Source organism: Lichenostomus cassidix, chromosome 15, assembly GCF_008360975.1.
Source record: "Lichenostomus cassidix isolate B80296 chromosome 15, HeHo_3.0, whole genome shotgun sequence".
In the NCBI taxonomy this organism is placed as follows: domain Eukaryota; kingdom Metazoa; phylum Chordata; class Aves; order Passeriformes; family Meliphagidae; genus Lichenostomus; species Lichenostomus cassidix.
In genome coordinates this window covers 10,643,364-10,670,437 of record NC_139496.1, presented here as the reverse complement: position 1 = coordinate 10,670,437, position 27,074 = coordinate 10,643,364, and the positions used below count along the sequence as shown (strand labels likewise).

The window sequence follows — 27,074 nt, the reverse complement described above, 5'->3', positions numbered from 1 at the left end:
AGAGGGCAGGGGGGGAGGGAGCTGGGTCCCTGTGCTGTGACATCTCCCGGAGACCCTGAGAAGGGCAGGGGAAGGGACAAAGGAGCATCTTCCCCGGGAGCCCCCAGGCAGGGCTGTGGGGGCACTGATGGCATTCCCAGAGCATCCCACCCTCTCCTGCTTCCCCTGCCCTGAGCCTGGCCATTATCTCTGCTCTCTATCCCCGGAAAATGCATTTCCCTCGCTATTCCCCTGTGGGGTGAGCACGGGCTGCACCCCAGTCCTGCCAAGACACTGGGCTGGGGCTGGGCTGGGGATTCCTGCCCTGTCTCCCTGCTGCTGCCAGCCTGTGGGGTGGGCTCAGCCCAGAGGGGTGCTAGGAGATGGTGTAAGGGGTGGAAGTGCTCCAAGTTATCCCGGGGGTAATTCCAGTGTGGAGCCAAACTGTGGGGGAAACAGGGCAGACTAAGAGATCTGCTGAGCACCTTCCTCTGGGAATAAAGGTGTGAAGTTGGATTTCAGGCTCGGGTAAGACAGAGCAGGGCTGAGGGCTGTGAGCAGGAGGAGGTGATGGAAGGAGAACAGTTCTGCTCCCCTAAATATGCTCAGCCTCCTGCAATTCATTTCACATTCCATTTTCACATGGAAGCATAAATGATCCTGAGTGGGAAGGGACCTACAAGGACATGGAGTCCCATTGCTGGTCACCCTCTGGGGGAAGAACCTTCTCCTTTTATCCAACCTAACCCTCCCTGACACATCTCCAGCCATCCCCTGGTCCCAGAGATCAGAGCTGTCCCTCATGAGGAAGCTGTAGATGGATGTTCAGGTGGGAGAGGACCTGCAGTGTTCAGTAACCCTCAAGGGATTGTTTCATTCTGTGGTTTTTGCTCTCTTTTCTCTGTGGGAGCTGTCCCAGCACAACATCCCCTGGCTGTGGGGCTACTTAGACGTTCCTTGGAGGGAAGCTGCTTTTATTCACAGAATCCCAGGATGGTTTGGGTTTGACGGGCCCTCGTTCCCACCCCTGCCATGGGCAGGGACACCTTCCACCGTCCCAGGTTGCTCCAAGCCCTGTCCAGCCTGGCACCTTGAATAATCCATAATGATCCATCATTTCCCTGGGCCAGACCCTCTGTCCCGCTTCCCTCCTCCGTGACTTTCAGCCGTAACACCGCAGCACTCTGCGGTTCCCCCCGTGCAAAGTCACCATCTCCCGCGGCACTCCGGCTCCGTGGCCGCCCTGAGCGGTGAGCGCGGAGCTCCCTCCTGCGGCCCCGCCGAGCAGCGCGGACGGGCCGGGCAGCTGCAGCCGCGCCTGGCGGGGAAAGCGGGGCTGACCAGCGGGGTCCCCGCTTCATGCTGCCCCTGCTGCCCTCCCTGTCCGCCGCTCCCTGTCCCCAGTGCCCCAGCGATGCTCCCGCAGCCCCCCACCCTGCAGGCCCCGTTGCTAAGGGCCGTTGCTAAGGACCGCCATCCGGGTCCCGCCCTGGCGCATGCGCGCTGCGGCGCTCACACCACGTGACCCGGGATGATGGCGGCGCCCATGGGGAGGCGTGCGCGGCGCTGAGCGCTGGCGGCTCGGGCTGTCGCTGCCATGTCGCGGCTTATCGTGAAGAATCTCCCCAACGGGGTGAGGCAGCTGTGCCGGGCTGAGGGGTGGGTGTGAAAGGGCGCTCCGGGACAGGAGGGATGCAGGGCCGGGAGAGGAACCGGGATGGGAGCGTGTGGTGGAGAGAGGGAGATCCCCCGGGAGAGGATGAGGGTTTGGAGGGGGAGCAGCGAGATGTCCGGGCAGAAGGAGTTCTGAGGGGATCGGAGGTCGCGGCCATGTGCTGGGGTGGGGAACGTGGGGACACCTCGGGGTAGCTCGGTGACACACCTTGGGCAGGGAGAGCCGCCGGAGGGGTCAGGGAGGTGCCCTGGGCTGCAGGAAGCAGCACGAGGGGCATGGGCTGGGCAGCTGGCAGCCCTCAGGGTGCGGAGCAGAGTTTGGTGTGGTCACTGTCCTCCCCCCGCTGGCTGGGCTGCAGCTGCTCTCCGTGCTGCTGTGCCCGGCAGGGTCTCACCCTGCTCCCCACCCCGGACAGGGCATTCCTGGGGGACATGAAAGGTGGCTGAAATAGGGATCTTTATCAATGTTGCTATGCCTCAGGCTGGTTCCCACAGCCTTCCAGAAGCCCTTTGAGAGAGAATATTTCGGTTTGCACTTGTCCCCAAAGCCTCTCTGTATCTCCCCCGTGGCTGATTTCCCCTGCTGCTGTCCTTCCCCTTCCCCAGCTGAAGGAGGATCGCTTCAGGAAGCTGTTTGCTGCCTTTGGCACCCTCACTGACTGCTGCCTGAAGTACACCAAGGATGGCAAATTCCGGAAATTTGGCTTCATTGGCTACAGGACTGAGGATGAGGCTCAGGCAGCCCTGAACCACTTCAACAAGAGCTTCATCGACACTGCCAGAGTCACGGTGAGTTTATCTTTAAAAATAGCTTCCTGAGATTCTTGAGGAGTGGGATGTTGGGAAGGAATCCTTCCCTGGGAGGGTGGGGAGGAGCTGGGATGGAATTCCCAGAGAAGCTGTGGCTGCCCCTGGATCCCTGGCAGTGTCCAAGGCCAGGCTGGACAGGGCTTGGAGCAGCCTGGGACAGTGGAAGGTGTCCCTGCCATGGCAAGGATGGAATGAGATGGTTTTTAATGCTCCTTCCACCCCGAGCCATCCTGGGATTGTCTGACTGTCCTTTCTGACTTTCCCTTGTTGACTGAATGTGTAGCTCTGTGCTGTTAAAATAAATCTGTGTAAAATTTTCTCCTACACCCACCCTGCATCCCATCAGGGTTACACTAAAGGCTCTGGAGTGCAGCTACCCAGCAGCTCCTGCTGACCATGTGTTTAACTCAAGTCCTGATCCCTCCCAGGTGGAGCTATGCAAGTCTTTTGGTGACCCCACAAAGCCCAAAGCCTGGAGCAAGCACTCTCAGAAGGCTCCTGCCTCAGAACAGCAGCCCAAGAAGCCCTTGGCCAGTGCAGCTCCTGCAGGCACCAAGAAAGTGAGTCTCACTGGCTCCTGGAGGCTCTGCTGTGTGGCAGTGACAGAGGAAGGGTGGCCTGGGCTGTGGACAGGGGGACAGAGCAGGTGGTGGAGTCCTGGGGCTGGGATTTTCTGCCTTGGGATCTCTGGTCCCTGTGCTGTTGGGTTACCTGAAATTGGCTGTGCTTCTAATCAGCCTTTCTGGTTTGGTTTTTTTCTTTTCCCCAAGGATAAAAAGAAGAAAGATCCAGTGGGTAACTTAAAGGAGGTGAGTTGAGGTTGGATTGCAGCCTCTGCATTCTTGCAGTTCCTTTCTGTCCTGCTTCCCATGCTGTTCATTCAGGCTGTGACAGCCCAGTTCTACCTCTAAAAAAATCCTTTTAACAACCCCAACATGGGTCCAGTGTTTTAATGGTTGGCTACTCCTTTGTGAGCACACACTGCATCCTGGTCAGTTCTGTTTCAGCAGTTCTTGTCACATTGAACTTGTATGGCTTTTTCCTCTTTCTATTGTTTTGTTTTCCTCTTTACAATACTTTCTGAACACCAACTATAAAATAAAAGTAGGAATGAGACACCTTGAAGTCTTTAATCACTTTAAATCTCCTTGTCAGTGTAAACTGAACTCCCCTTAAGGGACTTTTGGTTTTACACTGCTGGAAATAAAGTGCTGTCTTGCATTTCCAATTCACTATGAGTTTCTCCTCACAGCTTGTCTGCTTTTTTTTTTCCCACAGCTGGAAGAAGATAAAACATTCCAGGAGTTCTTGGTGGTTCACCAGAAGAGGTCCCAGGTGGCCACTTGGGCTAATGACACTTTGGCCGAGGAGCCCAAGAAGGGCAAAGCAGCAGCAGCAGCAGATTACCTCAACTTTGACTCAGATGAGTCTGAGGAGCTGAGTGAGGATGAGGATGAACCCTCTGAAGATGAGGAGGAAGATAAAGGTACCCAAGGGAGCTGTCACCTTTTGTTTGTCCTGGTCACAGTGACTGGGGGTGGGATTGACAGGTGACACTCAATGTCACCAGGAGGAGGATTTTTCAGTCTGGGGACTCTTCCTGTGTGCTGAGGATGTGTGGCTGTTCCTCAGTTTTGAGGAAATGTGAGAAATGTCAAGTCTGATGTGACATTTGTGCTTTCCCTGGGTCCTTAGGGCAGTGTCAGGGCAGAGAACAGGGCAAACATCTGCAGCTTCCCTTGAAATGCTTTCCCAGTCTTTTCCCTGTAAAACTAAACACTTGGAAACCTTCTCTGAGGTTTGGGGAATTGGAGAATACCTGCTTGGAGTATTCAGTTAAAATTGTGACAAAATACTTTGTCCTGGAGTACCTCAAACCCCTTTATAACTTATTTTATACCTGAGCTATTGCTTTGAAATCCAGATTGTCAGCCTGGACATGCTGAAATGAAATTGCTCTGGAGTACCTCAAACCCCTTTTTCATTTGTTTTGTACATGAACTGTTGCTTTGAAATCCAGATTGTCAGTCTGGAAGTGCTGAGATGAAATTGCTCTGCTGTTCTCAAGCCTTTCTCATGGAAAATGTAGAGGCTTGTGTGAGTTCTCAGCTTTTTCCTGGCTTGGGGGAAGAGCAGAGTGAAAAAAGCTTCTCTGATTTCTCCTCTCTGGCAGCAAAGAAAGGAGGGAAGAAGGCAGCTACCAGCAAGGACCTCTCAGATATGGATTACCTGAAATCCAAAGTGGTGAAGGATTCTTCCTCCTCATCCAGCACAGAGGAAGAAACAGAGAGTGAGGAGGAGGAGGAAAGTGAGAGTGAGGAGGATTCAGGCATTGCAGAAACCCACACAGAGAAAAGGGCAAAGCCAAAAGCTCAACAAACAGGGCAAGAAACAGCAGTGGAGAAGAAGAAAAAAGGATCCATGCTGGAGGTACAGCTGAATTAGATTTTTCTCTAGAAGCTGCATGGATGATGTGTCTGTCAGTCCCTGCAGGGATGAGCTGAGCTGGGAAGGCTGCAGGAGCCACAGGGTCTCCTGGCATTCTTAGTGTGACCCATTTGAAATGTTTGCTGAATCTCTGCAGTGCTGATTCAATTCCCAAAGACGGGGCTTTCAAACAAATGCTGCCAGTGCTCTTTTCTGAGGCTTTTTCCCAGGAAATGCTGTCCTGCAAATAGCAGAACTCTGTTTTTAGTGACAGTGCACCTTCTGCTCCACACAGTTGTGAGAATCTGCTATTCTCTCCTACTCTTCACCTGTGTTGGACAAGCCCAGCTGGTCATGCTGGGATTTTTTCTTCTTTCATTCAGCTTTTTTCCCCTTTTCCTTCCCAGACCCAGGGCAGCCCAGGGGAAGGCAGCACTCCATTCACAGTGAAACTCCATGGGGCTCCTCCAAACATCACTGAGGCAAGTTGGGTTTTTCAGCTGGGGAGGGAGGCTCAGGGGGTTCTCAGAGTGGGACTCTGCAAGATTTTTACAGAAACTTTTCACTTTTCCCTGTTTTGAGGGTTGTGTGGGCAGTCTGGGGAATTTTTAAAGTGGCTTTGTGCAGAGATCTGTTTGTTGCATTGAGGTGTTTTCTATACCAAAAAGTCTGCATGTGCTGCTTCCTCTATCTGAGAACTTACTCAACCAATTCTAATTCTTCCTGCAGCAAAAAATTCGGGAATTTTTCTTCCCTCTAAAGCCAGTGGCAATCCGGATGGGAACAAAGGCTCAGGGGAAGAACTCAGGTGAGAGCTGTGTGTGGAAGGGAGTTTGGATCTGGGAGTTAGGTGACCTCTCATTCCCAACTCTGCTTTTGCAATCTGCAATTCCAAATCCCTGCCTCGTGGCCTGATTCTTCCAGACCTTTCTGTGACTTTGCAGCTCTCCTGCCCTACTTGCTGTCCCCAGGAACACAGTCATGTTGGCTCTGCTCCCTCAGGAGCTTATTTTTTATTAATCTGTATCCAGAACTCCTCCAAACACCCCAAAGCATGCCAAGGAAAGGCCTGTTCTCCCTGGGATAGCTGCAGCAGCACCAGGGCACTGTGCTGGTTTGTGTTTCTGGCTCTCCTGATGGGCTGGGAGGGTCCTGGCAGGAGTGTGGAGCAGGTCCTGGCAGCTTTGCTAGCTGCTCTTTTCCTTTCAGAGCCCAACAACGGATGTAGCTTTTCTTTGCTCATGGAGGCACCTGTGAAAGCCTCTTCCAGCTGCTAAATCAGGCTTTTTTTGATTTGTTATGTGGAGAATGAGCTGTGAAAAGGCAGCCTTCCAGTGTAGCATGGCCATTTCCAGGCTGGATGGCAACTTTTCATGGCAGCTGAATGCTTTATCTAGAGGAATCTATATTAAGGCAAGCCCAATTCACCCTTAATTACCCAATTAGTGGCTGTGTGTGTTCCCCACATGATGCTCAGCTGAACCTTCCCTTCCTCCAAGGTTACATCTTTGTTGACTTGAAGAGTGAAGCAGAAATGCAAAGGGCCTTGAAGAGGAAAAAAGAATTCCTGGGTAAGGGCTGTTTGTTCCTCTTTGCTGCTGCCCACGGCAGCGAGAGAGCTCAGCTGCTCGAGTGCTCCCTGCACTAGCAGCTCCTGGGGTTGGAGCTTTTCCCAGGCAGAAAACTGGGAAAAACTGGGGGGGTTGTTGTTCTTCAGCTCAGCCCACGTGGGATAATCCAGGAGTGGTGCTCTGGGGTCCTCGTGTTTTGCCATGTGCTGGAGGTGGTTTTGGGGACAAAAATGGTGGTGATTGAGGCCAGCTTTGTACAGACAGTGTGTTGGATCCCTGGGCTTGGCCTAACCCTTAGAGGAACTGCTGAAATTCTATTTTCTGAATGGGAATAGCTGCTTGGAGCAGGCTGGAGCTCTCTGAAAGGAAAGGGAACTGTTGCCACCCTGATTTTTATGAACCCATCTCTTGCAGCACCCACCTCCCCTTTATTTTTGAGTCCTGCTCAGAGCCTGTGGGGCTGTAATTGTGTCACTGCTCCAAACCTGGGCTCTTTTCATGTTGTTGGTGTTTGCCCCTGGCCTTGGGAAGCAGCCAGCATCCCTCTGTGTGTGTGTTTGGGATTAGGGGGACGCTGTGTGGAGGTTTCCCGCTGCAAGAACACCCCAAAAGAAACCCTTCCAGCAAAACCTGCCAGCCAGCCGTGGCAGAGACAGCTGAGGGATGATGAGGAAGAAGAGGACTTGTCTGAATCAGGGAGACTCTTTGTCAGGAATCTCCCTTTCACCAGCACTGAGGAGGACTTGGAGAAGATCTTCTCAAAGTATGGTGAGTTTGCTGTGGCTTGCAGGGCAAATCTTCCCTTTATTCAGAGGTTTTCCTGCTGGGTGGGAATGGACAGAGCTCTTGGATATAGCCCAGCTGTCATCATCTTACTGCCTGGTGGGATAATGGGAGCCTGCTTGGCAGGAGACTGATGGGTGAGAGGTGAATCCTTGAGTTACACCCCAAAGTTGTGTTTGGAATGCCTAGTGGAACCTTGAATTTAAGGGGAATTTAATGTTCTCTTGGCATCCTGGGAATGTGGGAGTGTTTGTCCCTGACTGAAGGTAAATGCAGCTGCTCAGAGCTTGCCTGGTTTGTGTCACCTGGCAGAGCCCCTGATCTGCCCCACCTGGGCTTGGTGCTGTGCCCACCCTGTCCCTCTGCAGCTCCTGGCTGGACTGGTGCCTCCCAGAGCTGCTCTGCCCTCATGCCTGGCTGTGGCCAGGAGGTGGCACTTCAGAGCTGGGCAGTGCCATCTGTCACCAGCCAGCCTTGCCTCCCGCAGGACCTCTCTCCGAGATCCACTTCCCCATCGACAAACTGACCAAGAGACCCAAAGGATTTGCTTTCATCACCTACATGATGCCTGAGCATGCTGTGAAGGCCTTGGCAGAGCTGGATGGGCAGGTGTTCCAGGTACAGCAGCTAGTGGGAATTTGTTAGGAATGTGGCCAAAGTTTGCTTCTGGGCTTTGGTGAAAAGGTTGAGCCTCTTCTGCTGTGCTTTTTGTGGGTTTGAAAAGCCTTGTAGACAGCAAAATCCTGGTACAGGTGGGGAAAGACCTCCAAATCACTCTTGAATTGTGGCCACTCTGACTTGCAGGTCCTTTGGGAAGCAAAATTCCTTCTTCCCACCTAACCTCTTTAACCAGGAAAGGTGCCAGAAAATTTCCTCCATGAACTCTGCTTAGTTCATGGGCTTCTGTGGATTATTCCAGAGCTGCTGGACCTCTCCTTCCTGTCTTGCAGGGCAGAATGATGCATCTTTTACCCTCCACAATCAAAAAGGAAAAAACAGAAGACGGAGATGCAGAGGATTCTTCCTCCTACAAAAAGCGCAAAGAGGCCAAAGACAAAGCCAACAGTGCCAGGTACAGCACCAGCTGTAAATCTGGCAGGAATGCATGTGGGGGGTTTGTAGACATTCCCAAAAGTTGATAAAACATTCCCAAAAGTGGATAAAACATTTGCTGTGCAGCTCTGTTTCCTTTCTCCCTTCCTACCTGACTCTCTGTCCCAGTAGCTCCGTGAGCAGTAGAAATGGAGAGAAACAGGGGTTTGATGGCTTTGTTTATGAATTATTTCTCTAGTTATTTCTCTGATTCTGTAATTCTTTAGGGTGGTGGTTTCAGATCAGTTGGGCCTTTCTCCTCTGCTTGGCCACCTTGTAAAGCTAAAGCTTGTACCAACTTTTTCTTGCTGTGTGACAAATTAATTTGAAAGAAGTGTCTGAGCAGAGCTCAGCTGCCTTTTTGCTTGCTGTACAACCATGTCTTCCTCATCCTGTCCCTTATTTAAGGATATTCCACCCTTTTTCCTCTCTCCCTTCACCCTGCCTGCCCTCAGAGCTGCTTTTTCCCAGGATTTCTGGCTGAAGTGCCCCATGACTGACCCTGGCTGTGTTTCCCCCTGCAGCTCCCACAACTGGAACACGCTGTTTGTGGGAACCAACGCCGTGGCTGATGCCATGGCTCACAAGTACAACGCTTCCAAGAGCCAAGTGCTGGATGCTGTGAGTTGGATTAGGGATCAGCTGGGGTGGGACATCCCTTCCCTGCCTGGTTTTGGGGTCAGGGCGTTCCTAGGCTTGTAGAGCAAAAGCTTCAGTCTATCCATGAGCACCACCCAGGTCTGTGGGGTCTGAGCCTGTTGATTCCCTGGTTCCCAGCCCTCCTTCCCACTCCTTCCTGTGCCTGAATTAATCATTTCTACATAACTAGAAGCTGATGGGAATTTACACCCTAAAGCTCAGATCCTGTCTGTAAATTGTGTTTTACTTTGGGAGGTGTTCAGACTGCAACAGCAAAACTTCCAGCAGCTCCAGAGGAGCTTGGAGCATTTTGTCCTTGAGCTGCCTTCCCCATTTCCTTTGTTGCTATTTCTGGTGACTGAATTCTTGCTTTCAGGAGGGCAAAGACAGCGTGGCAGTGAGAGTGGCTCTGGGAGAAACAGAGCTGGTCCAGGAAATCCGCCGGTTCCTCGTGGAGAATGGAGTCAGCCTGGATTCCTTCAGCCAGGTGAGAGACCTGCCTGGTCCAGTCCTGCTGTTCTCATCTCTCTTTGAAATTGGGAAGTAAATCCTCACCATCTTGCAGGATTGAACCCTCCCTGGTGAAATAGAGGCCAGACAAAGTTAGGAGAATAACAAGCAGATTAATTTATTAAAGGCCTTTAAGGTGGATTTAGGGCAGACAGAGCCTACTTGAGAGGCTGCACCCAAAATGGACACTGAGTCATGAGTTCTTCATGTTTTATAAGTTCTGTCCATTAACATATTGGGCCTCAATTCTCCAATTACACCTTCAGATGATGATGTCAATTATCCCAAGCCTGCTCCCCCAATTTGCTGTTGTTTGCATATTTTGGGGCTCTGAGGCAGCAAAGTGTCCTTGGATTTTCTACTGAGAGCAATGGTTTTGTCTAACATGCTGAGAACAGAGGTTTTTAGCACTTTATATGGAGCCTAGAGCTGCACACCAGAACTACAGATACATGAAAAATAGAAGCTAAACATCCTTAAGGCATCACAAACCTCCATCCATGAGCATTTGTGGAGCTGGGAGGTTGCAGTGGGCTGTGGATCTTACAGGAAGTTTTATAAACTTGATCCTTTTGGATCATGAAATGGAGCAACACAGAGAGAGGGAGAACACAGCATGCTGGATCTGAAACCTCCAGCCAGAAAATCCCTGGAATTGCTCTTTTATCTCTCCTTTTTTCCCCTTTTTTCCCTGCTGTGTGTGCCAGGCTGCAGGGGAGAGGAGCAAGACGGTGATCCTGGTGAAGAACCTCCCGGCTGGCACGAGTGCCACGGAGCTGGAGGAGCTCTTTGGGCACCACGGCGGCCTGGGCAGGGTGCTGCTGCCCGAGGGGGGCATCACTGCCATCGTGGAGTTCCTGGAGCCAACTGAGGCCAAGCAAGCCTTCACCAGGCTGGCCTACTCCAAGGTGGGTGAGGTGGGGAGCTGCAGAAGGGGCAGTGAGGTTGGGAATTGTGTTATCCCAGAGCTGCTGCTGTTCCCAAGCTCTGTCTGTTGGATTGAGGGAGATGCAGAGCAGGGCTCAGCCTGCAGAAGAGGACAGGGACACATCTGGAGGGTTTCTTCTCCCTTTCCCAATCCAGGAGTGTGACACACTGCCCTGTGTGAGGCTGGATCCCTCTGTGATAGTTTAGTCACCTGAAAAGGTCCCTCAGCTTTCCCACTGCTGTTTGCCATTACAGAGTAAGGCGAATACAAGTTTTTCCTTCAAGCCCCACCTTTCACTCCTCATTTCTCTCCTGTCTTCTCTTCACAGTTCCATTCTGTGCCATTGTATCTGGAATGGGCTCCAATGGGTGTTTTCCTCAGCCCAACCCCTCAGAAAAAAACTGCTGGGTGTCCCAAAAAGGAGGATGAAGCAGGGCTGGGAGCAGGTAAGACTTGCTGGGGATAAGAACTGTTTCTCTGCCCCAGGATATATTTTGTCTGGGTGACTTCCCACTCTGAGGACTGATCTTCCCTCCCTAAATGCACCACCTTTCTCCCCCCAAATTTTGCAAAGGAAGGTTCATTCTTCTCGTTTCAGGTGAAGCTGTAAAAGACTCAGAGGAAGCAGCAGCACAGGAAGAGGAGGAAGAGGAAGAAGATGAGGAGGAGGAAGAAGAAAATATTCCTGGGTGTACCTTGTTCATCAAAAACCTGAACTTTGCCACCACAGAAGACACACTGAAGGAGGTGAGCAGTAAAGGCAAAAAAGAGTTGAACTGCAGTCAGTATGGCCTGGTGGGAGATGGGAGAGCACTGAGAACATCACTTCAGATGTCAGTTGAGACAAATGCATGTGGAGCTGTTGTGGTGAGGTTTAATTCCACCTAGAGACAGGTGGAGGCAGTAGGAAATCTTCTAACATTGCTGATTTCCCGTGCTTTCTGTGATAGCACTGCTGCAGCTCTGACACTGCCTCGGGTGTGAGGCACTGAATCAATCAATGAGGATTTCAGGGCTGTGCTTTTCATCTCAGCTTCTGCTGACCTCAGGCTGCTTCACCTCTGCAGAGCACCTGGGAGAGAGTGTGGCATTCCTTAAATCCTGTGGGTGTTAATAGCAAAATGAGGGAAAGCAGCTGGGAGTTCCCATCTCTGCCACTTCTTGTAGCCCTGTAAAAATGCCACATTCCATGGCCTGAGAATGCTGGACCTTTGAGAGTGTGGAGAGACTCTGCTCCAGAGGAGGGCTGGGATTTGTCTGTCCTGTGTTCTATTTCTGCCTTCTAGCTCTGCAGGAGAGTCAAATAAATAACTTGTTGTCCTCTAGCCCCACATTTTTGGGCAGAGCTGTGTTCTGGGGACATCACAGTGACATCACCCACCCTTAAGGCCTCTACCTGGCTGAGGGCATTTTGTAATCCAGTGTTCCTGCAGAGCCACCTCAGCTCCCTGTGCTGTTTCTGAGCAACGACAGAGGAATTCCTGTGAACCCTCGTTTTGCTATCTTTAAAACCCTTTTTTTTTCTGTGTGTGTATTTGTACAGAGATAATTTCATGAGGGAAGGCTCAGCTGCTGAGCCTGTGAGGGCTGTGCTGGGGGGTGGGCTGTGTGCACGAGGGCCACCTTGTCACTCAAGCCTGTGACAAAGGGAGCCGAATCACGTGTCCCAATTCTTGCAGACGTTCTCCAAAGTGGGAGCCCTGAAGAGCTGCACCATATCCAAGAAGAAAGACAAAGCAGGTACTCTAGCTGCTGCTGTTCAGTTCCTTCCCTGGGCTGGTTGCTGAGGGGCTCAGGTGTGGCATTGCCTCAGCATTCATCTGGCTGAGCATTCGTGTCCCCGCTGGCAAAATCCTCAGCGCTTCCACAAGTGTTGAAATGGCTGCAAGCAGCTCCAAACCCACCCTGGGGCTCTGTCTAGGGGGGTTAGACTCCATTGTGGGATTTGTGGAGACGTGGCCTTCTCTTGAGATGCTGAGATGGGGAAGGCAGACTCCTTCAGGATCCCAGAAGAGAGTGGGATGCAGGCTGAAAGGAGCTAATACCCCACAATGATTCAAGCCCTGAGTTATCCCAGATGCTCGAGGCTGCCTGCCTGAGAGCTGAGCTGAGTGGGTTTGGTTTGCCTTCTCCCTGCCAGCCCTGAGCCCCCAGGCTGTGGGGATGAGTGGCTGTGCCTGTTGTGGTGGCTCTGCTCACTTCTTGGAGTTGGATGAGGTGCTGACTGCAGGGGCTGTGCCTTCTCTCTGGGAAATCTCTGTGGGATTTCCCCTTGGCAGAGCTTTCGTGGGATATTTGAAAAGTCAGATCCACTGGGAGATAAAGAAATAAAGGGAATTCTTCAGTTCTGGTGGGTCTGTCCAGGAGTGTGGGCTAAGCTTACACCACTGATCCCTTCTAGCACTGTGGGGATTTTCTACACTGCAACCACTGAGGTTCTGGGGTTGAAAATGGGCTCTTTTCTCCCTTCATTATCAATCATCCCTTAATTATGGCTCTGGATTAGCCAGTACGTTCCTCAGGGCTGTGGTGTGACTTCAGGTGCTGCAAACCTGGGCTGTGCAGGGAGGGGAAGACTCCTTCATCATGGAAGTGGCAATTGTCCACTCCAGATTGTGGAATATTTATGTCTCCATGATGGAATCACTTCCCCTGTGAGCAGCAGTGGCTTTGCAGGACTTGGAGTTTCATTTGAGGAAGTCTCACTGAGATGATGCTGAGCAAAAAAAAATCAGTTTTGTGTGCAACATCTTTTTTCTCTTCATATCAGCACCAAAACCAAAGCCTTGCTCAAAAAACCCAGCCAGGGCTGCTCATGAGGAGCATCCAATCCAGGAGTGGGCAGCCTGGCCCTTTTCCTGTGGACATTCCATTTTTATCCCCCCAGTTTTGGCCATCAGTGCTTGCTCCTGGTTTGGTTTATATCTTATATTGTTAGTATTTTCTTAACAAACCCCCTTTCTTTTCTGGCAGGCACTTTGCTTTCCATGGGCTTTGGGTTTGTGGAGTACAAGAAGCCAGAGAGTGCCCAGAAAGCTCTGCGCAGGCTGCAGGTGAGCTTCAGCCTTGCCAGGCTGGAATTCTGTCCAATCCCAGAGATTTGGGGGAAGCTGGCAGTTCCAGATGGAGCTGGGGATGTCAGTGCTGGGAGTTGCACTGGGTAGGTGGAGAAGCCTCTAAAATGGGGTGGCTTTGGGAGGGAAGAGGATTTGATAAAGGATAAGTCCATGGAAAAGTGGTTCCCAGTGGTGATTCAGTGTGAAAATCCCAAAAAATGCAAAAGGATGGAATTTGAATGAGTTTTCCTGCCTGGTGCCTTTTGTAGAGAGATCCAGATTCCTGCTCCCAGTGAGAACAAATTCTGCTTCATGTTTATCTAGTGCTGCTTTGACTTCTAACTCTTTTATTTATATTAATTATGTCTTTTTTTCCTTGTTGTTTCTGTGTTTTAACTCCTAGGGCTGCACCATAGATGGCCATAAAGTGGAAGTCAAACTTTCAGAGAGAGCTGTCAGGTCAGGCTCACCTCTGTAACATTTATTTAATAATGTTTGGTAGCTTCTTCTGATCAAGTCAAAATCAGGTTTCTTTCTTGATAAAAAACAGTTTGGGTTTCCCTCAGTTTTTCTGGGCAGAGGAGATGGTTATTTTTGGGTGAATTTACTTGGAATTAGTCTTGGTTTTTAGGGTTTATTTCCTAGTTCTTAGTACAGAATATTCTAAATGCAAAGTTGCAAATGAATCCAGATGTTTGAATGTTGGCACCTAAACATTATCCTTTAAATACTCTGGAAACCCTCCTGGAGGTGAGATGTGTTAAATGTCAAAATTTGTTTGAAGATCTGGTTCCTGAGGACCACAAGCAACCTGACAGCTCCCTGGGTCTGCACTTGGTATATCAATTGTATTTCAGTTCCAGAAATCATTTTTATCCAGTTTGATTTTTGAAAATCCCTTCAGAAGGTTTCCAGCCCACAAAGGGAAGTGCTTTGCTATAGGAAATAAGCTGCTGTCTTTTGTCTTAGGTCAATTCTGACCTTGTCCAAATGCAATGCAATTCCTGAGGTAAAAAAAAAAAAAAAAATGCTCTGTTACAAAATTTCATTTGATGTTTTATAAGCCAGCAAGAAAAAGAATCTGAATTAGCTTACATTAAGCTAATTTTAAAAAATATATTCATTAGTGTGTTCTTCTGACAATTTAATGGACAAGATTTGGTGACAAAACACGAGTCAGTGGCAAATGTGAGTTCAGGATTTCAGCTGGAGCAAGATGGACTATTTAATTTTCAGGATTTAAATCCCTGGAATTTGCTCCTTCCTGGTGTCCTGTGTGGCATTTCCACTGTCAGCAGCAAGGATTCCTATGTGAGCTGCTGTTGCCTCATGTTTTTCCCACATCCCAAATCCTGAAGGAGCCAAATTTCAAAGGGATTTTGCTGCTCTGTGTTTTTTTAACCTGCTCTTCCTTCTGGCTTCCCAGGCCTGCTGTGAAATCAGCCAGGAAGAAACAAACTGTCAAGAAGCAGAAAACTTCCAAGATCCTGGTCAGGAACATCCCTTTCCAAGCCACTGCCAGGGAAATCAGGGAGCTCTTCAGGTAGGAAAGGGCTTTGGTGGCTCTGTGGATTGGATTTGTGCCTTTGGGGAGTGGAGTTGGTGTGGTTTTCATGCTTCTCAGGTTGTAAATATTGTGAATTTTGTTGTCTTTGTGGAAGAAAACAAGGATTTTGCTGCATGTGAAGACAAACGGCTTGGCAGGTTATGCTGCTGAGCTCTGGGCAGGGATTTTGGGGTGATCTGTGTGTCCTCAGCTTTTGGTGCTGGGGTTTGTTAACCCTTGCTCCATCCTGAGAAATCAGTGAAACTCTGTGAGGGGAAAACCATCTCTGCTGCTCCCAGAGTAGCAATCCATCCCAAAAAAAGGTGGTTTTGCTCACTTTCCCAAGTGCTCCCTGCTCTGCTGGTGGCTTGCAGGGATTTTTCCAGCTCTCATCTCCAAAATCAGGGTGACAACTCCCACCCACAGCATCCTGTGCTGGCAGGTGGCCTCTGTGTCCCCTGTCCTAGCAGGAACTGGCTGCTTTTGTGGTGTTTCTTTCCAAAAGGAGGGAGTTGAGGAATTTTTTAACCCTTTGAAACTCCTCAGACCGTGCTGTGAAAAGCGCCTGGCTGTGATTTGTGTTCCCCTGTGCTGGTGGAATTCCACCTCCTTTATCTGTGTGTGATGCTGGGAAAGAGGTGATTCCTGCCTGCCTAGGGGTTTGTTTCCTTGCAGGGTGTGCAGAAAGCTCTGTGATTTGGGATGAATTCTGGGGATTTCAGGCAAACCACGACTTGGCTCTTGGACAGGGCTGATGATGATCACAACATCAAAATCCCTCTAGAAGAGCTAAAGTCTTTCCTTCTGCTGTGCAGCTTGGATGCTCTTGCTTCAATTCCCCCCTGAGAGATCCAGGCAGAGCCCCCTGGGCTTCCCAATCCCATGGAGCTGTGCTGATTGAAATCCCAACCCTCAGCTCCTGACCCTCCCAAAGCTCGAGGCAGCAAAGCTGGGACTGAGGTTCAGCTGGAAGCTCTGGCAGCTTTTGGACATCACAAACACAGGCACTGTGGGGGGCTTTTGCTCTGGTTTCTGGTGTGGTTGTTTTCCCTCCTGTTTGTCTAGCACCTCAGAGCTGTGCAGAGGAGGGGCAGAGGAACATCTGATGGATGTTGCAGGGAACGTGCAGCTTCCAGCTGGTGCCAGAGCATCCCTTTCATTTCCCTGGGGTGTTCAGAGATTGGGGATTTAGCCTCAAAGCACAACCAGCAGCTCGGGGGACTCACATTGCTGTCACCCCTGCCATCCCTCCTGCCCTCTGCAGCAGCTCCAAGCAGGCAGGACAGAGCATTCCCAGCCCTCCTGGATGGCTTTGTTTGTGCTTTAAATCAGCTGTCTCTGCTCTGGAGCTTTGGCTCTCTCTGCATTTAGGACCCTGTGTTAGTTTGCCTTTTGTTGGGGATTTACTGGGAATGGCAAGCAGTCCTTTGGCAGTGGAAGGGCTGGCAGGGCTGCAGGGGGCACTCTTAGCCTGTCCAGGAAAGCCTGGCTGGGGACAGCAAGGGACAGCCAGCCTGGGCACTGCCAGGCCACTCGGTGTGTATTAACCCAGAAAAATGCATATTTTATGCCAATGTATTTTCAAATATATCCATAACACGTGGTATGTATGTATATACATTATTCCCCCAAACAAATACTTCCATTTTTGAGCTCTGTCAAGGGGCTCTGTCCCCCTTCTCAAATGGCCCCACAGGAGGTGTGATGACCCTGGAACAGCAAAACAAGGGAGCTGGCTGTTCTGAAGAGTGGGTTTTTAAGGCTGCTCAGCCTGAAAAATCCCCTGGCAGTTCAGGGAATCCCTGCCCTGGCTGGTTTTACACTTTTGGATATTTTTGGTTTTATGGATCTGTGGTGTAAATGCTCAGCCTTGCCCTGCACATTGTCTGTGTTCCTGCAGCATCCTGGAGGAACTCCTTCATTTTGGAATTTGGGGTTGCCAAGTCCTGTTTCTCAGACTGGAGAAAGGTGGTGCTTGGTGAAGGTGCTTCAGGGGAGTCAGCAATGCTCTGATCAACAGCTCTGCCTGCAAAATAATCCTTTTGCAGCAGCAGGATTCAACTCATCTCCCAGCCAGCCCCAGTGGCTTTGCTGGGGGTGACATCCAGAGCTGTCCTGTCACCTCCTCCTGGAGCTTCTGGCCTCTCTTGCACCCTCAAGGGATTTATTTATTCTTTCCTCTCAAAGCTAGGTGTTATCATCTTCAGAGGGAGAAATGCTGTTCAATTATAGGGGCTGCTTTTGGGCGAGGTGTGAAGATTTAGCTTTTGTTGGGTGTGTGTTTTTTTCCCACCCGTTTTTGTTCTTGATGAGGTTCTCCTCTTCTCTTTACTACCTGGAAAAATAACAAAAGGTAAAACGGTGTTTAGTTCTTTCCCAAGAGGCACAGTTAGGGGAGGAGAGACAAAGGGATTGCTATCCCATGAAGGCTGCTAATTTTTTGCTACCAAATTGTGGGGCTTTCATGGCCAGACTTGTTTTTTTTTTCTTTTTGTTCTTCAGAAGGAACTCGAGCTGAATTGGAGATCTGTGAAAGGCCACATTTTCACAGATTGGAGCCCTGGCAATTTCTGAAAATTGGGCTCCTTTAAGAACCTATCACACGAGATCCACACAGCCTTCATTGGAAGTTCCAATTGTTTCAGAGCATCCCTTTCCATCCTCCTTCCCCCTGGCTGCACCAGCTCTGTGAATATCAAAAATCAGGCTGTTCTCAGGTGGTTGATCGTGTTTTGAGGAGATGTGTGTTTTGTTTTTTTCAAAGGAGGAAGGATTATATTCAGAAAATATTCAGAAAATTTTCAGAAAATATTCAGAAAAACATTTCTTAAAAGATTCCTGTCCAATCTGAGGGATAAACACAGTGCAGGGTGTGCTTAGAGTTTGGCAGAACTGATGCTTGTCCCACCAAGGGATGCATTTTTGGAGTTGTTCCTCCTTTTCTTTGCAGAATATACCTGAGAACTTTTCATTTGCTCTGTGATTTCTCCTAAATTTGCAGTAATTATTTCCAGCCCTCCCCTGCTAATTAGCTGTGGTAGGCAAAATTCAGAGTGAGGTCAGCTGGCAGCCCTGAGTGAGGAAGGGATTTTATTGTCCCTCTGGCCATGCCTTGCCTTTCACCTGTGGGAACTGCAGTCAAACCCGTTGCACAGAGCTGTTCAATCACAGAATTATCATCACTTGGGAGACTAAAATTGAGCAGGAAAGCAGTTGCAAGGTATTGCAGAGCAGAGACCAGGTTATCAGCTGTATTTATCTCCATATTCTGACTTGCCTGCAAAGGAAGTAACTCTGCTCCTTGCAGAGACCTTAGGGGGTGTCTGTTTTAATTTTAACTCCTCTGCTGACTGTTTTCTGTCTTGACAAAGACATGGCATTTGTTGCATCTGGCAAAACAAGTGTCTGGGGCTGATTAGGAGGAAAAAGATCCATTCCTTCTGATGGAGGGGAAAAGTGAAGACAACCAGTGGGACAAGGCTTGGGAGTCACTCCTTCCTAGGAGAAGAAAAAAAAAAAAATCTCTGCAGGGAGATGCAGTGGATAAACTGGCAGAGAGAGATTTTTTTTTTTTATTTTTTTTAAGGCAGTCTTTATGAAGTTAATTTTATAAGATGATGCCTTTCACTTCTTCTGACCTATTATAATAAAGTGTAGTTATCAGAATGGGCTTTTCATTTCCCATTATAAAGGACACGGTGGGATAATGAATCCAGCTGCCAGACATGCTTGCTGTTCACACCTTTCTCCCAGTAATGGAGCCTACATGACTGGAGCCAATTTCTCCTTCCCAGCCTAACGTTGCCCTGCTGAAGATGTGGAAAATCTGTGCTGGTGAGAGGCAGGGGAGGGGAAAAAAAAAAAAAAAGATGAGTCCCTTCATAAACATGTGAGTTTAAGCAAGTGCTGGGCAGAATTAATTAGAGCATTCCATGCAAACAGACAGTCAGGATTGCTGGTTTCACTTGGAGAAGCTCAGATGTGCTAGAAATGGCTCCAAACTGATTGCTGCTGCTTGGATTTTGTCTCTGATGGCCCAAGGATGGGGGGAGAGCTCCTGGAATCCCTGTGAGATCTCCCTGGGCTGGGAGGGCCTGCTGGGGGTGTGGGTGAGCTTTGGGAGAAGCCAGGAGGAGATATTAGAGCCAGGACAGAGCAGGGGAATGGAATCCCTGAGCTCCTCTGCAGTGCCACCTCTGCTTGTCCCAGGGGGCCAAAAATGAGTCTGGGAGAAGCAGGAAGGAATCAGCTGCACCCTGTGGGCACCCTGCAGCATCTGGGGGTTGGACCCCAGCTTTTTTGGCTTCCTCTGAGGATTGGAAGGACTGTGGAAATATGAATTTTGCCTGGGAGCAGGAGCAGGAAACAGCCCTGGGAGCAGGAACTAGTGTGTTTTTCAGCAATGCCAGCTGGAAGGAGGACCCTGAGGTGGGTTTGGTGCTCAGTGGGATCTCCAAATCGTGTCCTTCAGGGAATAAATGGATCCATGAGATCTCCAGAGCTCTGCCCAGGCTCCTGCTGCAGCCCCTGGGGTGCCAGGGCTGTCCTGAGTGGCTGTGCAGGGCTGTGTTCCCATGCCTGCTTCTGGCCTATCCTTTGGGATAACAGCAGTCCCATTTTTGGAATTAAATCCCGGCTTTCCAGGGCTCAGCCCCACACTGGAGCTGTGGCACAGAAGCCCCAGGGGCAGGGCTGCACCCCGAGGTGCCAGGGATGGCCCAGAGGATGTGGAATCCATGGATTAATGCTGGATTCCAGCTCCTCATGGGGATGCAGGGGCTGTGCTGGGCTGCTGGTGCCTCAGGAGCAGCCTGGCTGCCTCTGGGGGCTGCTCTGGATTGGAAAACCTCTGTCCCTGTCACCCTCTGGCTGCAGGGCCCTGTCCCCCCCCTCCCCCATGCTATTTGAAGGTTCTTGCCAAAATTGCATCTTCAGATGGGGTTTTTTGGGGTTTTTTGAGGGGTTTTTTGGGGAAAATAAAAAGGAAGCTGCCTGGTTGATGGTTCCCTCTGTCTGGCTGAAGAGCTCAACCCCACTGGTTGTTTTTAGTGTTGCTTTGGTTTGCAAGGGGAGCACAAGACAAGGAGCTGCTGGGATGAGTGCAGAGCAGGGCTGGAGCCAGGCTGGGAGAGCTGGGGCTGTTCATCTGGGGAGGAGAAGCTCCAGGGAGACCTCAGAGCCCTGCCAGTGCCTAAAGGGAATCCAGGAGAGCTGGTGAGGGACTGGGGACAAGGATGGAGGGACAGGACACAGGGAATGGCTTCCCACTGCCAGAGGGCAGGGATGGATGGGAGATAGGGAATTAGGAATTGTTCCCTCTGCTCTTCCACTCCTTTGGATGGTGTGACCTGGATCCTCCCACACAGCTGACCCCAGCTCCATCCTTTTCCCAGCTCCATCCTTTTCCCAATCCTGCTGTGTTTCTGTGCCCAAATTGCAGTGCCAGGGAATGCTGCACAGGAAGACACAGGGTGCAGCAGCTTGCAGGAATGTGCAGCAGCCCCATGAGCTCCAGGGATCTGCTGGGCTGGTTTATTCCTCTTTTTATTCCTCTTACTTTGTCAAACAGCATAAAAAAACCTCTTTTTTTTTTTTTTCTTTTTTTTTTCTTTTTTTCTTTTTTTTTTCCTTTTTTTCCTTTTTTTCTTTTTTTTCTTTTTCCTTTTTTCTTTTTCTTTTCCTTTTTCTTTTTCTTTTTTTCCTTTTTTTCTTTTTCTTTTTTTTTTTTCCTTTTTCTTTTTCTTTTTTTTCCTTTTTCTTTTTCTTTTTTCCTTTTTTCTTTTTCTTTTTTTTCCTTTTTTCTTTTTCTTTTTTTTCCTTTTTTCTTTTTCTTTTTTTTCCTTTTTTCTTTTTCTTTTTTTTCCTTTTTTCTTTTTTTTCTTGTTTTTCTTGTTTTTCTTTTTTTTTCTTTTTTTCTTTTTTTCCTTTCCCTTCTTCAAGTCTTTTCCTTGTATACTGGAAACCCAAACACAGCAGAATTGGGTTGATATTCCAAGTCCAGGAATGGAGCTGCCCACTTTAATTTGGCCACTCTCCAAAGGCAGCCATGGGGTTGGGGAAGAGGGGAAAGAGGTTTTCAGTGCTGTTTTTTCGGTTTGAATCATAAAGGTGTTTAACATAGATAAGGAAGTGTTTAACTCTGTGTGATCTTGGCAAGGTTGCTTTAAAAGGTGGCTCTTCCCAAGAGCAGAAGGAAGATTTTTTAAATTTTTTTTTTCAGCACATCCCTTTTTTGGGTTTGAATATTCATCACACATTTGATTTTTATATTTATTTTTCCCCCCTTTTCTGCATTCCACATGTCCTTTTTCTGCCCACCCTAAATCTGGGTTTGTCCTGTGCAAATGAAGGGAATTTCTGGGCTGTTTCCTCCCTTCTCCTGCCCCAGCACCTCTCTCCAGGGCACCCAGCCGAGCTTCCCCAGGCAACTTTAATTAGTTTTCCACCCAAATTCCGCTGCTCAGCAGCGTGGAGGGGTGGAGTGAGCTGGGAAAGGGGCTGCTTTTGGAATGCCTTGTTCAAATGCCACTCCGGGGTTCTGCTTGGAGGTTTTTGTTGGTTTTTTCAGTGCAAAAAAAAATGTGATATGTGGGCAGGTTGTCCTGGATAGGGAGCAAAACCAAAGGGTGCTGTGCTGTCTCCTGGAAATAACCCACTCAGGGTTTTTTGTGTTAAAAAATCTCCTTTTATCTGAATTAAGAAGAGAAAAATGTGTGAATCTCTGTATAAGAAAGCAAAAATGTGGTATTTTTTGCCTTATATTGTGACTAATTCCTGTTCTTCCCCAAATGGGCCCTTTGGGCAGCTGAGCTCCTGTCTCAGCCTTTACCCAAAGAGCAGCCTTGATCATTCCCTCACTCCCAAAATCCCTGTCTGTTGCATTTCCCAGCTCCAGCTCCTCCAGGCTGATGTTGATCCCCCACCACCCCTCTGTTTTCCCCCTGTGTGGTTATTTTCCAGCCTCGCTTGGCGAGGAGCTCCTGAGCAATCCTCTAATGAATCACAGCTTTCCCCTCACGGTGCCACCCTGGCCTTTATTTGCATCTCTGTTTGCATCATCATTTTGCTGAACCTCCAGCCTGCTGCAGCTTTTCTCTTCCTCCCAATCCTGTGGGGTTTTTTCAGCCTTGGGATGTGATTGCAATTCAGGAGTTTCCATCCCCCAGTGCCTCACCTGCCCTGAGGCCATCCTGGTGCCAAAGGAGCTGTGCTGGCTGCTGGCACCAGGAGAATTCTGGCTGCTTTTTCCTGAAGAGATGGAGTTCAGGCAGATCAGGGTGACCATCTGACTTGTCACCTCTCTTTGCTGCTCCCCCAGCAGGATCCTGAGCACTTTCTGGCAGAGGACAGGAGATGTTCAATTGGCTGCAGTTCAGCAAGAGGAGGGAAGCTCCTGAGCTGTGTCCTCTCAGGAAGGTGCTGATCCTTTCCAGGCGTCCAGCACTTCCCAGCAGCTGCCTGGGATGCTTTTTCTGAGCACATTGCCGTTTGTTAGATACCAGGGAAGCTGGGAAAATCACTTTTTGGTTGGGTGGTCTGTGGGCCTTGCTCTGGGATGTTTGCAGGACAGGTTTGCCCCCTCCCTTCACCCCCCATCTTTTTTGTGTTTTGACATTTCTTCCCTTAGAAAAGCAGCAATGTTGACTTTTCCAAGCCCAGGAGTGCCAATCTCAGCATCTGGGTTTGCTCACAGGCAGCACCAGTGAGAGATTTGTGCCAAAATTCACCCTGTAAATCCACTTCCAGCAGGCTGTGTGACCCTGCTCTGACTCCCTTTAACCCACCTCTCCTCTTCCTCCACTCTTTGATCCCCTGCTAGCAGCCAAAGGGTTAAAAGAGTCTGGGGGGTGAAGGGGGTGGGGATGAGGTGTTTCAGCTGCTCATTACTCACTGCCAGCTTCCCCCAAAATCATATTAATTTCCCGCTGTCACGCAGGACTGCGCCGTCTCTCCCGTCAGCAGCCAGCAGGGTGACAGGGCTGGGGGGAGCCTGGCTGCCCCCAATCCCCACCCCAGCTGCCGTTTGGGAAGCTCACTGTGGCCCTTTTCCTCGCCCAGGTAGCCACCCAGGTGGGGCTGGGGCTGCTCACCTCACAGGGGGATTTGGGGATGGCTGCATGATGATTTTCCACCCTGCTGCTGGTGCAAAAACCCCATGAAATTGGGTCTGCTGTAGCAGGGAAGGCTGGAAGGAGGAAGGAGGGAGGGAGGGGAGCTGCCAGCCTGCCCTGCTCTACCTGTGCTCAGCAAGGGTGCTGCTGAAAGTTGCTTTTTAACTGCTTTTTGTGCTCCTTTTTTAACACCAGCGGCACAGCCTGATGGAGCTGCCTTTGCCTCCTCTGGGATTTCTCCCCTTTTCTGCTGTTTGCTCCCTGCCTCTGCCAGAGCTGTCACCTCTGCAGGACTCACTGCCACCAGCTGGGACCCTGACAGCTCCCCCAGGAGCTCAGCATTGCTGAGCCCCTCCTGGCTGGGAGCTCACTCTGGTGGCATTCTGCTCTGTCCCCTGCCACTTTTGTTGTCCTTATCTCTGCTGCCTGTCTCACCTTTTTTTCCTTGTTTTGGTTTTTGGGGTTGGTTTTTTTTCTTCTTGTTTTTGGGGTGTTTTTTGTTGGTTTTTTGTTTGTTTGTTTGGTGTGGTTTTGGGGGTTTTGTGGGTTTTTGTGGCTGTAAGGATGATCCCCTCTCCTTTCCTCTCATCCTGGCCATGCTTCTTGGAGCTCCTGGCAGCATGGTGATCTCCAGAGGTCTCTTCCACCCCAAACCATTCAGTGATCCCAAAATCTCTGTCTGCAGAGCCAAACCTGAGCTCAGGGGATGTCATCACCCTCGTTGTGCCTGAGTCACCACAACAGCTCCCACATTCCCTGGGCATTTGATCTTCCCTCCGTGTTTCTCTGTTCTCCTGATGAAAATAATTAATCAGGGCATTTTTCGAAGTCATCCTGCAGCTTTACAGGGACAGGACTTAACTAAGGATTCTCTTTAAAGCAGGGCTCAGTGAAAATAGCTGTGAGCCTATAAATACCCCATTGCTTCTATATTTATTCTCCAGCTCGGTGCAGGAGGTTCTACAGTTGAATATTAGATATGTATTTATTTTTTTTTTGTGGATTGTTGATGCAGCTTAACAGCCAGGCTGCCTTCTCCAAAGGATGCCCTGGGTATACTTTTGGGCTCCTTCTGCATTTCCTGCTCTGCTAGTTGTACAAATTTCCCCTTGTCTTTGAAAGGAGCTGACTCATAAGAATCCTCCAGGAGCCGAGATTTGCACCAGACCCTCCTGTGAGCACTATTTTTAGCATCACTGATTTTTTTTTTTTGACCAGAGCTGCACTCTGATCAGGATTTTCAAAAGAGCCCAGGAGAGATAAATCCCCAAATCCCAGCGCAGTGGGAGCTGCGGGTTCCTTTGAAATGCTGACCCTGTGGTGCTCAGGGCAGTGCCTCGGTGCCTCCTAAGCCCTGGTGCTGCAAGGTGCTGCAGGCTGGGAGAATTGGGGCTTAGAAAGGCTCTGCAGGCATTGCAGGCTCTTGTTGGAGGCTGTGCAGGGATTGAGGGTACAGGAGGTTTGGGATATAAGGGGTTATGGCTGCTGGGGTTTGGTTTTCTCAGGGATGCTGCCAGGGAGGGTGGTTTGGTCCAGGTGTGGTCCAAGGGGGGAGGAAGTTGTCCTCTCTCATGTCCTGATAGAGGTGGTTCTTTCTCCACCAGACTGGAATGTCTTTTGTCTCCCCCAGCAAAAAAAAAAAAAAATTAAAAAAATAGTAATTCTAGTAGGATTAAGAAGGAAGATGTTGGATAGGGAATTTGAGAGCAGCACAGGGGACAAGAGCCCTGCTGTGACCAGAACCACTCAGAGCTCTGCAAGATGGCCCAGGAGAATAATATTCAAGTGGGATTTTCCACCTCTATCCTGGTTTGGGATGGCTTCTTCCATCCCACAGTCACCAGTTATCTTTAAATTCTCTGAGTCAGCAGCTCAAACTCTTTTGGGATGAACTCCCAAACTCCTGTCAGAGTTCAAATCCAGCTGTGCTGCTTAAACCTGGCGCTTCTTACAGCTTTTGTGGTGTTCCCTGTGCCAGCTCTGCACCTTCCCCTGTGCCTTGGGAAGTGGGAATTGTGAGCACTGAGGTGTCAGATTTCAGGAGGAAATGTTCCTGCTTTATCCAACCAGTGAATCATTATTATCTTTACAAGCATGGAGATAAATGTGGGTAATTGACAGGTAACTTCTCCAGGAGGTGTTGGGGAGTTCTGGGTGCTTTTCCTTGATCTCACCCACTCTCAACTGGGTTTAGGGCAAGAGGTGGATTAAAAAAACATCCCCATCCCAATAGCAGGGGGTTGTCAAGCAGCAAGGAGCAGGAAATGTGTGATTCCCCATGGGAAGGGATATCCTGGGATGTCACTGGGCAGTCAGAGCAGGAGGAAGATGGGAACAGATGAGGAGCTGACCACATCCACCCCTCCATGCTGAGGCTGCTGGGTGGAGCTCTGCACATCCCACCCCCTGCTGCAGGTGCTCCAGGGGATCTCATTCCTTTCCTCCACGCTGAAATTCCAGCTCTGGGGGTGGAATGAGTGTGACGGTCACACCACAGCAGCTGTACCTGGCTGCCTCCGGGAGCTGTGGAGAAATAATCAGGGATTGGGAGGAGCTGCAAGGACACAGCGCTGCTCCCACCAGCATGGAAAATCTGGGAAAAGCCCCTTTTCCCACCTCTTAAACCCAATCTCTCCCGACATGAAAACCTCCCAAAGTCAGATGAAATGCAGCAAAATTAAGAAACCAAACCTGCTTGCAGCACCTGGTTAAGAACGACTTTAAGTGGAGGGATATTAAAATTTTAAGACTTGCTGCTGTGCTGCTGATGGAGGATTTAAAAAATAATAATTACTGTTGTGGGCTTGGGGTTTTTTTTTTTTTTCTCCCCTTTCTGCTTGGTTTTCAGGATTGGTTTGTGTTTAGTGCGAGGTCTAATTGCGTAATTACACGATAGACTGGAGGAGAATTTAGTGTGTGTAATACCAGTTATAAAGAAGAGCCCTAATTATGTAGATCTTCTCAGGTAAATAATACATCAGGGGCATGGAGTGGCCTAATTACTGTTCTGAAAACCTGCCTAATGACTCATTTACTTGGAATTTCAGAACGCTTTTGATAAGGTCCCTCATAAGCAACTGTTAAGGAAAATAAATCGAGAGGGGATAAAATGTTTTGCTGTGTTTTTAAACAAGCCTGTTAAGTGATGGGAAAGCAGCCTGATCCAGCATCTTGAGGAGATGGGCCAAAGCTCTGGTCCTGCTTTGCCACTGCCCACCAAAAAATGGGATTTGGGGGGAAATTCCCAGCTCCTTGGAAGGAGCACATCCACGTCCATGTAGTCCTTGGCACTTGCAGTGGTTGTGCTGTTGGGCATCTAAAGAATTTCTGAAGATGTGTGCCAAAATTGGATAAATCCAGGAAGAACTCAGCTCGGAGTGTTCCGTGGGAAATGAGGGCAATCCAAAAGCTGGATCACTTTCTCCAGGACTGTTTTTTAATGGATCTCGTGGAGCTCCTGGCTATTATTCCAGGCACCACTGTTATTGCAGGGAGTGTGGGGGACACGTCAGTGCCTGGCTTTGGACGTGCCCAGGAGGCTGTGACAGCAGGGACAGATCTTTGCCAGAAAATTCAGGATGGGATCCATGGCTTGGAGCAGGCAGCAGTGCTTTTCCCAGCAGCACCAGGCTGGCATGGAAAAAGGAATCCCACAAGGCAAAACCTGCTTTTGCTGCAGCAGCAGATCCAGAGGTCTCTGAACAAAGATGAGAAGAGAGGAGAGGGAGCTGGAAAAACTGATGATCCACGTGGGAAAGGCATGGCTGTGTCCTGCTGGCTTTTCACATGGATTGTGCAGGTGGTTTGATTGTCCAGCATGGGGTGAAGGATCAGTTGTCCTGCTTGCTGCTGTCACCTCAGCTGTGGCCTGGAGGTCCCCTGGGACACCTGCTCTGCTGTTAAATCCCTCAAGCCAAGGTTCCAGCAGAGCTGGAGGAACCACAGTTT

The 27,074-nt window shown here is 49.7% G+C and overlaps 1 protein-coding gene across 2 annotated transcripts in view; it reads left to right on the top strand.

Moving 5' to 3' along the window:
- Window positions 1–1,503: 1,503 nt before the first annotated feature.
- The window catches only part of RBM19 (RNA binding motif protein 19), a 47,756-nt gene continuing 22,185 nt past the window's right edge, over window positions 1,504–27,074 (top strand). For both annotated transcript variants that reach the window (XM_085076146.1, XM_085076147.1), the window contains exons 1-21: window positions 1,504–1,612; window positions 2,260–2,442; window positions 2,892–3,023; window positions 3,234–3,272; window positions 3,742–3,949; window positions 4,637–4,893; window positions 5,298–5,372; window positions 5,620–5,698; window positions 6,390–6,461; window positions 7,029–7,229; window positions 7,732–7,862; window positions 8,195–8,316; window positions 8,861–8,957; window positions 9,352–9,462; window positions 10,193–10,393; window positions 10,742–10,859; window positions 11,012–11,160; window positions 12,093–12,153; window positions 13,387–13,466; window positions 13,873–13,928; window positions 14,896–15,012. In XM_085076146.1, the coding sequence (XP_084932272.1) occupies window positions 1,577–1,612; window positions 2,260–2,442; window positions 2,892–3,023; window positions 3,234–3,272; window positions 3,742–3,949; window positions 4,637–4,893; window positions 5,298–5,372; window positions 5,620–5,698; window positions 6,390–6,461; window positions 7,029–7,229; window positions 7,732–7,862; window positions 8,195–8,316; window positions 8,861–8,957; window positions 9,352–9,462; window positions 10,193–10,393; window positions 10,742–10,859; window positions 11,012–11,160; window positions 12,093–12,153; window positions 13,387–13,466; window positions 13,873–13,928; window positions 14,896–15,012 (2,525 nt within the window). In that variant the 5' untranslated portion in view covers window positions 1,504–1,576. The remainder of the gene's footprint in view (window positions 1,613–2,259; window positions 2,443–2,891; window positions 3,024–3,233; window positions 3,273–3,741; window positions 3,950–4,636; window positions 4,894–5,297; window positions 5,373–5,619; window positions 5,699–6,389; window positions 6,462–7,028; window positions 7,230–7,731; window positions 7,863–8,194; window positions 8,317–8,860; window positions 8,958–9,351; window positions 9,463–10,192; window positions 10,394–10,741; window positions 10,860–11,011; window positions 11,161–12,092; window positions 12,154–13,386; window positions 13,467–13,872; window positions 13,929–14,895; window positions 15,013–27,074) is intronic.